The sequence below is a fragment of the Anolis carolinensis genome, chromosome 1, assembly GCF_035594765.1.
Source record: "Anolis carolinensis isolate JA03-04 chromosome 1, rAnoCar3.1.pri, whole genome shotgun sequence".
In the NCBI taxonomy this organism is placed as follows: domain Eukaryota; kingdom Metazoa; phylum Chordata; class Lepidosauria; order Squamata; family Dactyloidae; genus Anolis; species Anolis carolinensis.
Window position 1 is genome coordinate 71,135,769 of NC_085841.1, and position 13,089 is coordinate 71,148,857.

The window sequence follows — 13,089 nt, forward strand, 5'->3', positions numbered from 1 at the left end:
GGAAATCACCTATCGGACAGATGACAAACTATAACTTCAGCAAGCTGAAAGCCAAAAGTAAGGCCACAGCAACTTCAATAGAACTCCAATATGCTAATTATAATAGTCTGTGCTCATTCAGATGAAGACCTACGAGCCATTTCAAACACCTTCTCCGAAGTATATGAAAAACTTGGCCTCTCACTAAACATTGAGAAAACCAAAGTGCTCTATCAGTATGAAGCAACCAATCCCTCTGCAATGCCAGCAATAAAGCTTAATTGTGTAACGCTAGAAAAATTGACCATTTCCACTGCACAGACAGCCAGTTGTCTATAAAATTTGACATTGAGACTGAAATACAACACCACCTGTTCAAGGATTGGTTCATTCGTAGGGATACCAAGATGCTTGTTTATAAAACTATTGTTTTTCCAACTCACTACTTCCATCGGATTGCATCAGTATTGTCTCTGAAAAATCTTACAAATCTCTTAGGAAGGCAGGCGGACAAACGTCAGCATTCTGGGAGAATCAAAGACCACCAGCAATGGAAGAGAAGTGGTTATCCTCTTCCATCAACTTTGCTGGACCTAAAATATGCGGAATAAATACTGAGAACTTGGAAGCCCTGGCCCTTCAAGAGTTCTAACTGGTTAGCTTTTTCCAACAGTGATATGGATTGTAAAGAGGCATGCATAGAGGGTGAAAAAGAGAAACGTGACAAGAGGAAGGTGCATCAAGTAAACCCTTGTCATAACCACCTTCCACTTGGAAATCTATGCCCACACTGCAAAAGATCATGCAGATCCAGAATAGGAGTCTAGAGTCACATATGGACCCACCTCCCAAGACTCTACTATTTGAAGATGATCATACATGGCCACAAGTAATCACCTATGATGAGTGGCTAAATTGTAGTCTAAGTCAGCAGTTACATCGTTTTTAATGTATTGGTCAAGACGAGAAAACATGCCAAAAGTTTTCATTAGCTCTTATATCACAGGATTTAAGCTACTGCTTCAAGAACATGTTAGTTTCTCATGATTAAGAAGTATTTCCTAATGCACAATACTGCATTAACCTCAGGTTAAATAAAATCTCAGTTCACAATTAAAGCTATTTTTCTCCAAACATGGATGTTAGACACAGTTAACAAAAGTCTAGTATTGATATAATGCTGTTCAAACTGAAGAAGTTGTGTTGTGGGATCACCTACTCAATTATCTTGCCCTTTAACATGCAAGGTGGAATTGATTCTGCTGCCCAACAGATGAGGAAGCACTCTGTGTGACCTTGACTCATCTGCAAAAGAGGAATTTCAACTCTACTCAAATCCAGGATCTGATTTCTGCTCTCTTAACCCCAGATAGCATCATGTCAACTCTGAACCATCAGCAGGAAAAACATAATTTACCAAGTATTTCACCGACTTCTAACAACTTCGGTTCCACTGTTTTCTAATCAGAAAGAATCTTTGAATTCTATATTATCACGAATTTCTGTAAAACTGGAGAAGCATAACACTCACCTTTTCTAACTTCCAATGTCACCGGCAAGCAATGCTACTATTAAATTATATTTGTTCACAGGAACTTAATAAAACTGCCAATTCTCTTACCACTTTCTCTTCTTCACAGGCGACAGCAGTATGCCAAGAGAAATAATAAGCACATGTCACTTCATCAAGAGAGACAAGAACAGGTTGGCTTCCAGGTCCCGCATCAGGTTTGCACACAAAGCTGATATAGCTGGTGTACTTCAAGCTGGAATCAGCAGGGCACGGCTGTCCTCCTTCATAGACAAGCTTCAGAACTCCATCCTCATAGGTTACAGTTTTATTCAGTTTTCCTGCATCAACCAATGGCTGATGACCATCAGTGACACAGGCACCTATCAACAAATTCAAGAGTGCAGGTGTATTTTTTACAAGTGGCAAGTCTTGATCCATCTAATTCACTGACATGATAAATTAGTATAACTGATAGCAAGATGTAACGGTTACACAGTGTTTTACTGTTTTAATGGGGTATGATATTGGTTTTTAAGTGTGTTTTTACGATTGTTTGTTTTTACTATATTTTGTATTATATGTGGCATTAATCTTGCCATTATGTAAGACTGCTCTGGGTCTCCCTGGGGGAGAAGAGTGGTATATAAATTAAATAAATAAATGATAGCTGATGGCAAGTCATCTTTGACTCATGGTGACCCTATGGATGAGATAATTCTAATACACCCTGTTTTTAACACTTCCTTCTCTGCTGCTGCTAACTCAGAGTCATAACTTCTTTGATTGAATCTATACTCCTTCCTGTTTTCCTACTTAAACAAGCACTTTCATCTTTTTGTAAGAGGTCAAATTGCTTCATGATCTTCATTGTTTCAGCTAAATCATCTTAGCTTCTAAAACCACTCAGGCTTGATTTGCTCTAGGGTCCAGTTACTGTATGTGTTTTTCCAGCAGTCTACAGTACCTGCAGAACTCTACTTCAGCACCATTTTTCAAATGAGCTCTTCCTGTCATCTTTCTTCACTGTACAACAGAGAAATCAGAAATATGATGCCATGAGTAGTCCTGTCTTTGGTACTGAAATGCATCTTTATGAGGATTTTACCCCGTTCCTTTATATCTGCATTTCCAAGTTCCAATCTTTAGATTTCTTCACTATAGTCCCCATTTTGATTAATGATAAGAGTGAGGGTATAGAAAGTCACTATTTCTTCTCTTTTGAAGTTACATAAATCACATGTGGCAGTTTACTTTCTTAATGCTCAACTATAATCCTGTATTTGAGCTTTCTTCCTTGATCTTCCTAAACAGTTCAAATCTCTGCTATTTTTTGTTAGTAGTATTGTCTCATCTGCATATCTAGAGCCGTGGTGGTGCAATGGATTAAACCCTTGTGAGGGTGGACTGCTGACCTGAAGGTTGGGTTGCTACCTGAAGGTTGCCGATTCGAATCCGCAGAACGGGGTGAACTCCCGTCTGTCAGCCCTAGCTTGCAGGGACATGAGAGAAACCTCACAGCAGGATGGTAACACATCTGGGCATCCCTGGGGGAATATCTCTGTAGACAGCCAATTATCTCACACCAGAAGCAACTTGAAGTTGCAGAAGATAAAAAATCTGCATATTTCAAATTGTTCATGTTTATTTCTATGTATAAGTTTCATGCCTTTTTCCTTTGCTTCGGATAATACGGAGTGTTGGATTAGTGGAACTCAGATTAGCGGGACTCTATTGTAAATTAAATATACAGGTTGATAAACTGTCTTGACACTTTTATCAACTGGAAACTATTCTGCTTCTCCATAATCTATCTTGGCTGTGATTTCTTGTCTTTAGTATACAGCTTACTTTTCAGGATAATCAAATGTTTTGGCATTCCCAACAGTAAACCATCAGTGGCAAAAAATGCTATAAAATCTTCAGCATCATTTTGCTTGTATGAAGATTAATGCAATGGTTTGGTAGCTTCTGCAATCCCCACTGTCCCCTGTTTTTGATACAAAAATGTGCAGAATTTCAAAAAGATGGGCCCAATTTAAAATTACTTTATCTCCTCAACCATGAACCACACCCATGAATGAAACTTGAACCACTTGAAAGGGTGGGGCATAGTTTCCAGTAATTTCCACTCAATGCCACTCACAGTGCACAAACAGCCCCTGCCTTCAGTCATTCATAAAATAGCAAGCCCTCAACATAAGGCCAAATGAGAAATTCTCTATCAGAGTTATTTTTAAAATTTCCTGCTCAAAATGGCTACTAAAGCTTGGTAATTGATTGAACTGTTTGTAACTTTTTGTGTAATTGCAATATGTCATTGTGAAATATACTGCAGTTAGAAGGTGAATACATTCTGTTTCTCTAGCCTGAAACAGCTCGATTAATCTATTCCTGGTTATTTATTTCTCCCAGGTACTCTGAAAATGTCTTCTACTTCCCTTTCTAAAAACTATGTCATTATCAACAAAGTGTTCATAATTGCTGAATGTGTCATCCTTTCATCTCTGCTGGATAGTTCTTATGTGTATTGGTTCAAGTCTCTATTTTTCTTCATAAGAGAGTATGCTTCTCTGTGGTTACATAGCATTCCCATTCTTGCTTTGAATGTTCATTTGAATTTTCAGGTTTTCTGAAAGAGGTATCTTGTTCCACCGTTTTATAGTCTCCTGCTAAAGCAGGAGTGAGCGAAGTGTGGCTCATGGGCAATATTTTCCTAATTTTTGGATATAATTTTGTTTTAAAATACCCCTAAAAACCCTCGCCAGGGGATGGTTGAAGAGGGCATTTCCATCATTTTTTCAGACCCCCTACTTCCTTAAGAGTCAAATAAGTTTGCACCAAAATACTATATAAGGCACGAGGAGGCAAATTACTATCACATTTGGAGGCTACCACTAAACAATTTAGATCTTTTGAAAATACAATGTGAACAGGAAGTGATTTCTGTTCCCTTGTTTAAAAAGTGCTTTGCTGAGCATGAAATCAAGCAAGAAAATCCAAATGAGATCCCCTTTGTTCAATGTTGGGGACACAAAAATTTTGAATGCTGCCTAGACATTTACATGAATGTTCACAACAGCATGCAGCATTCACATTATACTCTATAAAAACCACTTCAGCTGCAGCACTTCCTTCATAAAAAGGAAATAATAATAATAAAATCTGCCTGTTTAGCAAGCCTTGCAAGTGCTGGTTTATTATCAGTAAGTGTTTGGTTTTATACCTATATGCTTGAGTTCAAGTAAAAAATTCCTCAGATGGAAATGGGTCACAAAACAATTATCATGTGGAAAGGGGTTATAAGTGGAAAAAGTTTAAGAATCCCTGCCTTAGATGGCATTTGAGGGCAAAAGAAGAATGTTTTCTTTTTGTGATAGTGGGTGTAACCCTCCAAGCTCTTGGGGGGTTAATATGCCCCCCTACCCTTTCACAGTTATCCACCCCCTTTCTAAAGTGAAAGATCAGCTTTGTGTTGTCAAAGGCTTTCATGGCCGGAAACGCTGGGTTGCTGTGAGTTTTCCGGGCTGTGTGGCTATGGTCCAGAAGCATTCTCTCCTGACGTTTCACTCACATCTATGGCAGACATCCTCAGTGGTTGCCTGCCACAGATGTGGTCAAAATGTCAGGAGAGAATGCTTCTGGAACCCAGCCATACAGCCCGGAAAACTCACAGCAACCAAGACCAGCTTTGTTTGACCGTATCAGGGATTTCTGCCTGCCCCACAGAAGTATTTTCCTTAACAGTCTAAAAAAGACATTGAGCAAACTGCTTATTGGATGCATTAATCTTACCGATTCCACTACCGCATAGATTTCTACCCTCATCACAGACACTCAAGTGGAGTGTTCTCGAGCTCTGCATGTCAGAAATAGTGTAGCCATCTTGCCTCTTCAGAGGATTAAGGTCAAAAAGATGGCCTGTAAGAAAACAGAGAATGAAGACAGCTGTAATAATATTACTTATGGATAACTCTAGATGGAAAAACAAGAATCACATAACTCCAATTGTATTCCTTTCTCTGTTGCCCACATTTTGAAAGGAGAGCCAATACTGCACATTAAATGAAGAAACCACATTCAAATCAGCCTGTATTTTTCTTTCAGTGAGAAGAAGGGGGGGTGGTGGCGAACTTAAGAATTGTTCTTGCTCTCTCACTAGTCTAATATCAGACAAATTTACAATATATATACAAAAATTACCTGTAAGAGGGTTGGATACTGTGCAATTATTGTGCACATTACTCTTCAGAGGACATGCTGCCGCTGTGAACCACAGGAAAGTATATTCACAGTCCTCAAGAGCTGTTATAAGTTCTGGCTTAGAATCCTGAATAAAAAAGAAAAAAGAAAAAGCATATTGCAGAAGTGATGCTGCCTATATTGAAAAACCCAGTCTTGCCATATGGGGAAAGCAGAAAAATGAGACAATACAGGCAATCTATGTGTTACAAACATACAAGTTACAAATGGGGGTGAAATCTATTCTTAGGAAGGAAAATTCACTCCTGGAAGAGTTACCATAGAAAAGAGTATCTTCAATGAATCTTTATCACCAATCCTTGCTTCTAGCACAACCCCAAATATTTCAAAATCCAATGATCACAGGAACAGAAAATGAGGTTTCTGAACATGGGCGCAGTCAGCAAAACAAATGTTACAGGGGTGTTAACCCTTCCCTATACTATCCAAAACTACAAAGCAACCCACACTTTTTTGGTGGGAGTTGCACTTTAAAAATGTATCTGTTCCAACTTACAGTACATACAAATTCAACTTAAGAACAAACCTGCACAACCTATGTTCTTCATAACTTGGGCACTGCCTGTAGTGGCATCTGAGGAACAGTTAAACTTTAAAGAAGATCTCATTCTCAAATCTGGATAATCTTTTGCTTGTGTTTCATACACAAAACATTCCTCTAGATATCCCCTATACCTACAGCTTAATAACAAATGATGCGAGCTCTATGCTGAAGATTGTAGTTTCAAACTATCACCGCCACCTCATCACTTGTCCAGTTAGGACTAGGAAAGAATTCTATTCAACTTTGAAGAGTGCTGCTACTCAGTGTTGGTAAAATTGGGCTACACAAACTAGGGGTCTCACTGTTAAACCTCCCATGTACTCTTACTCCTGGAATACAAATACAGTACAGTTTCGCTTATCCAACATAAATGGGCCAGCAGAATATTAGATAAGCAAAAATGTTGGATAATGAGGGATTAAGGAAAACCCTATTAAACATCAAATTACATCATGATTTTACAAATTAAGCACAAAAATATCATGTTTTACAACAAAACAACAAAAAAGCAGTTCAATACATGGTAACATTATATAGTAATTACTGTATTTACAAATTTAGCACCAAAATTTTGCAATGTATTGAAAACATTGACTACAAAAACATTGGCTACTAACAAATTGACTACAAATAAAGATAGAATTGCATAAAATGAACTTGCAGTAACAACACTGTTAGAAGTTAAATCCATAAAAAGTTCAGTCCTTGCTGCCTAGAGAAACAGCGGTGGATCCGGGTGAGAGGCAGATTGCATTGGATAATCCAGAATGTTAGATAAGCAAGGTTGGACAAGCGAGATCTACTGTAATCACTACCTCATTCTGTCAAGAGGTTTTACTTTAAATAAGGCAAAATAATGCATTTAATTTCCCTCAAGAAGTTATGTAGCAGCTATTTACTTCAAAATTATAGAATCTTATCCACTAAAGTATACTTACAATTCTACTTTCATCACACTTGAAGCGGATTATTGTAGATTTCTTCCGGATCTGATCTGGACACATTTCCCCATTGATATAAGTAAGTACAAGTACGCCGTTTTCCTGTCGCAGTCCCTCGCCTACTTCACCCATGCTTACATGTCCAGAGCCATCCACAACGCATGCTGCAGCATCTGGTGGACAGGAACCTAAATTTGTCATCAAATGTGGGACAAAAACAAGCATTCAGTATTATTTCAATAACACCATTCCGCACACAGTATTTCACTGTGTTTGTTTTCCTATAACAGTGTACTCAAATGCTTATTTGCTACCTACAAAACAAACAAATCTTAAGAGGCTGACTTCTGGCACATGAAGTTTTAAAGGCTATCATCTCAGAAATGCGTATTGCTGAATTCTATTCCCAGAAATACTAGCCCGCACCTGCACTTAAGACTTTTAAAGCATTTGTTCTCCAACTGGTTAGGCTTTCAACTCCCCAAAGCCCCACAGACAGCATAGTCAATAGTCATGGACTTTGGGAGATGGTGACCAAATCATCTGAAAAGATAAATGCTGTGTATTTTAGCAATCAGAAAAGACTTTTACATGTTCCCAGATTTACTAATCTGTTTTTATTTCTGGTGCAACTGTTTTATTGCATTTTATAAGGAACTAGCTGTACCTGGCCAAGCGTTGCTGTGGCGTTGTCTGGTGGTGTTGGTGAAAAATTGTTGAGGTAGTGGTGGTATTGAATGTCTGTTGTATGGTTGTCTTTATGTTTGGTATGCATTTGGTTGTTTGTGTACCGTGAAGGTGGTGAGGGTAGAGGGGGTCTATGTCCCTGTGTAGTATTGTATAGTATTTATACGTTGTCCATGTGTTGTGAATGCTTGGATTGTGTCCTGCTGCATAGTAGAAAGGGTTGGGCTGGATGGCCCTTAGGGGTCTCTCCAAACTCATGGATTCTATGCTTTTATCATTATCATCATCATCATCTTCATCACCATCATTATTATGTAAAGGCTGAATGGCCATCTGTCAGGAGTGCTTGGATTGTGTCCTCCTGCATGGTAGAAGGAAGTTGATCTGGATGATCCTTAGGGGTCACTCCAAACCTTAGGATTGTATGATGATGATGTTATTATTATTATTAGTAATAGTAGTAGCAGTAGTATTGAGAGGCTGGGTGGTCATCTGTTGAGAGTGCTTGGATTGTGTCCTGCATGGCAGAATTGGGTTGGACTGGATGGCCTTTAGGGTGTCTCCTGTCTGATGCTATGATTCGATGTGTATTATTGTGCAGATATTGGATGGCCATCTGTCAGGAGTGGTTGGATTGTGTCCTCCTGCATGATATAAGGAAGTTGAACTGGATGATCCTTAGGGGTATCTGCTAACCTTAGGATTGTATGATATTCTTATTCTTATTACTAGCTTGGGGACCCGGCAATGCCCGGGTCATTTGAGAATGGTATTATTTGTGTTTTAATGTTATGTATTCTGTTTGGAGTGGGTGAACTACAATTCCCAGAATCGTGGCTGAATCATCCCCAAACCCTGGCAGTATTATAAGTTGGCCATTTTGGGCATGTGTACCCGGTGTGGTGCAGTACTCTCTGGATGGGGGTGAACTACTACAATTTCCAGATTCCCAGGGCAATTGCCCCAAAATATCTATCAGTATCCACAGTAGGCAATATTCAGTCTGTGTGTCAAGTTTGGTCTAGATTCATCATTGGCTGGGTTCAGTGGTCTTCGGATGGAGGTGAACTACAACTCCAAAAATCAAGGCCCCTTCCCACAAATACCTGCAGTATGTTCAATAGGTCATGAGGATTCTCTGTGAAGTATGGTCCTAGTGCACTGCCGATGGGGGTCAGTGTTTATCTGGCTGCAGGTGAACTATAGCTCCTTTTTTCCCAAACTTGTCCAATATGTTGTATTGGTTATGGGGGCTCTGTGTGCCAAGTGTGATGCTCATTCATTGCAGGTGAACTATAAATCCCAGTACCTACTACTCCTCAACTTCCAGTTCAGTTCCCCTCCAAACCCACCAGTAGTCAAATCTGGGCATATCGGGTCTGCATAGCAAGTTTGGCCGAGAGCCATCATTGTTTGGGTTCATAGCATTCTAGGTTTAGGTGAACTACAACTCCTCTATATTCCCCAGTAGGAGTGATAGTGCTCTGAATTAATGCAAGGTGAACTACAACTTCCACCATGTGGAGTCAATCCCTAAACTCCTCCAGTAAGTTTAGTTGCAGCTCAGTTCTGCTCTGTTTGTTATGCAGATAGAATGGAAAGGGCAGTGGGCGGGGCCATGCAAATTCCACAGCAATGGAGAACCCTGGGATGCCTGCCTGTGGTGGAAGTGTTTGGAAAGGACATTAGCAGGGGCTGGACTGCATGTTCATGGCCCTCGCTGTAACCGCAATGTCAGTGGAAAAGAGTGACTTGCTGGATTCTTAACCCTGGGAACTATAGCCTGTTTGTGGAGGCCGGAGGCTGTCTGTGTGAGCAGACATCCGTGCCACATACACACATAAGGGTTTTTGCTTTTATTATGGATTTAGATTAGATTTAGATTAGATTAGATAGATTAGATTTAGATTTATATTAGATTAGATTTAGATTAGATTTAAATTAGATTTAGATTGAGAGGCTGGCTGGCCTTCTGTTGGGAGTGCTTGGATTGTATCGTCCAATGGCAGAGTTGGGTTGGACTGGATGGCCTTTAGGGGTCTCTCCTAACTGTCTGATTCTATTATTTGATTTGTATTATTATTGGGCAGATCTTGGATGGCCATCTGTCAGGAGTGCTTGGTTTGTGTCATCCTGCATGGTAGAAGGAAGTTGAACTGGATAATCCTTAGGGGTGTCTCCTAACCTTATGATTGTATGATATTCTTATTCTTATTCTTATTGAGAGGCTGGGTGGCCATCTGTTGGGCGTGCTTGGATTGTGTCCTCCACAGAATTGGGTTGGACTGGATTACCACAGTAATTATTTCATATTACAGTAGAATCTCACTTATCCAACATTTGCTTATCCAGTGTTCTGGATTATCCAATGCAGTCTGCCTTTTAGTAGTCAATGTTTTTGTAGTCAATGATTTAAATTCATTATGATATTTTGGTGCTAAATTTGTAAATACAGTAATTACAACATAGCATTACTGAGCACTGAACTACTTTTTCTGTCAAATTTGTTGTATAACATGATGTTTGGTGCTTAATTTGTATAATCAATACCTAATTTGATGTTTAATAGGCTTCTCCTGAATCCCCTCTTATTATCCAACATATTCACTTATCCAACATAAACAGGCCGGCAGAACGTCGGATAAGTGAGACTGTACTGTATATTTATAATCTTATATTATCTGCTTAGAACTGGGTTATATGAGGGCCCTTCTAAACAGCTGTATAAAATGAACACTGAAGTGAATTATCTGGCAGTGTGGACTCAAGATAATCCAGTTCAAAGCAGATAATATAAGATTATAAATGGGTAATATAGCTGTGTGGAAGGGCCTTGAGTCTACACTGCCATATAATCCAGTTAAAATCAGATAATCTGTATCTTATAGGCAGTGTGGAAGAGGCCTAAGTGAGGCCTAACTGTGCCTGTCCCCTGGGCTAAGTAGGTTGCTAGGAGACCAAGTGGGCAGAGCTTAGCCTTCTAACTGGCAGCAATTGGACAAAAAAAATTATTCCTCTCCCTCTAATTAGGACTTTATTTTTCTTTTCTTTTTGTTGTATGAACCTAGAGGCATGGATGAGGGGTTGTGCTGCCAAGTTTAGTGTTTCTGAGATGTGTGGTTTTGTTGTTTTGTCCTAGGCTGAAATTTCATTACCCTTTTATATATATAGATGGAAACCACTATTGGATGTTTTAAATGGAAGAATTGTATGAAAAAATGTAAACAAGCCAAACATTGTTTTAAGTAATTATGAACTGTCAATGTTGTATTTATGTCCAAAATGAAAGCTACATTTAGGTTTGATTTGCTCATGTGTCTGGGTCTCTCTAATATAGAATACTAGCTGTGCCCGGCCACGCGTTGCTGTGGCGAAATATGGTGGTATGGGAAATAAAGTATTGAGGAATTGGTGGTAGTTAAGGTAAAGGGTAAACGTTTTCCCCTGACATTAAGCCCAGTCATGTCTGACTCTGGGGGTTGGTGCTCATCTCCATTTCTAAGCCGAAGAGCCGGCATTGTCCGTAGACTCCTCCAAGGTCATGTGGGATGACTGCATGGAGCGGCGTTACCTTCCCGCCGGAGCAGTACCTATTGATGCACTCACATTTGCATGTTTTTGAACTTCTGGGTTGGCAGAAGCTGGGGCTAACAGTGGGGGCTCTCTCCGCTCCCCCAATTCAAACATGTGGCCTTTCGGTCCAGAAGTTCAGCAGCTCAGCGCTTTAACACACTGCGCCATCAGGGCATATTATTTCCTAAAGGTTGTGAATATACAATATTTCTGAATGGTTTTTTTTTCCTGTTGGACGCAAGTATGAATGCTGCAATTAGGAAAATGATTAGGATGTAATGGCCTTGCAGCTTTAAAGCCTGGCTGTTTCCTCCCTGAGTGAATTTTTTGTTGGGAGGTGTTAGCTGGCCCTGATTGTTTCCTGTCTGGAATTCCCTTGTTTTCAGAGTGGTGTTGTTTGCGATATTTTATGTGCTTCTACTGTCTGTGGCCCTGAGAAAACAGAGGATTTGCGAGACTTTGATGATGGGAATACTTTGTTGGGAGGTGTTAGCTGGCCCTGATTGTTTCCTGTGTGGAATTCCCCTGTTTATTTACTGTCCTGGTTTTAGAGATTATATTGTTCTGCATTATTCTATCCCAGTAATTATTTCATATTAAAGTAGAATCTCACTTATCCAACATTTGCTTATACAATGTTCTGGATTATCCAACACACTCTGCCTTTTCATAATCAATGTTTTTGTAGTCAGTGTTTTAAATTCATTGTGATATTTTAGTGGTAAATTTGTAAATACAGTACAGTAGAGTCTCACTTATCCAACATAAACGGGCTGGCAGAATATTGGATAAGCGAATATGCTGGATAATAAGGAGGCTTTAAGGAAAAGCCTATTAAACATCAAATTAGGTTATGATTTTACAAATTAAGCCCCAAAACATCATGTTATATAACAAATTGGACAGAAAAAGTAGTTCAATACACAGTAATGTTATGTAGTAATTACTGTATTTATGAATTTAGCACCAAAATATCACGATATATTGAAAACATTGACTACAAAAATGCATTGGATAATCCAGAACATTGGATAAGTGAGTGTTGGATAAGTGAGACTCTACTGTAATTACTACATAGCATTACTGCGCATGGAACTACTTTTTCTGTCAAATTTGTTGTATAATATGATGTTCTGGTGCTTAATTTGTATAACGATTGCCTAATTTGATGTTTAATAGGCTTTTCCTTAATCCCTTCTTATTATCCAACATATTCACTTATCCTGCCGGCCTGTTTATGTTGGATAAGTGAGAGTCTACTGTTTATTGATAATCTTATATTACCTGCTTAGAACTGGATTATATGAGGACCCTTCTTCACAGCTGTATAAAATGCCCACTGAAGTGGATTATATGGCAGTGTGGAGTCAAGATAATCCTGTGCAAAGCAGATAATATAAGATTATAAATGGGTTATATAGCTGTGTGGAAGGGCCTTGAGTCTACACTGCCATATAATCCAGTGAAAATTAGATAGCCTAAGTCTGCCTGTCCCCTAACTGAACCCTGGCTGTCCCTTGGTTTGCTAGGAGTTAGTTGCTAGGAGACGAAGTGGGCAGAGATTAGCCCTCTAAACTGGCAGCAATTGGATA

General features: G+C 39.3%; 1 protein-coding gene across 1 annotated transcript in view; it reads right to left on the minus strand.

Moving 5' to 3' along the window:
• The window catches only part of igf2r (insulin like growth factor 2 receptor), a 100,652-nt gene that overhangs the window by 36,475 nt on the left and 51,088 nt on the right, over positions 1-13,089 (minus strand). The window contains exons 31-34 of the mRNA XM_062976611.1: positions 7,235-7,425; positions 5,693-5,819; positions 5,285-5,410; positions 1,601-1,872 (exon numbers count right to left, since the gene is read on the minus strand). Of these exons, the coding sequence (XP_062832681.1) occupies positions 1,601-1,872; positions 5,285-5,410; positions 5,693-5,819; positions 7,235-7,425 (716 nt within the window). The remainder of the gene's footprint in view (positions 1-1,600; positions 1,873-5,284; positions 5,411-5,692; positions 5,820-7,234; positions 7,426-13,089) is intronic.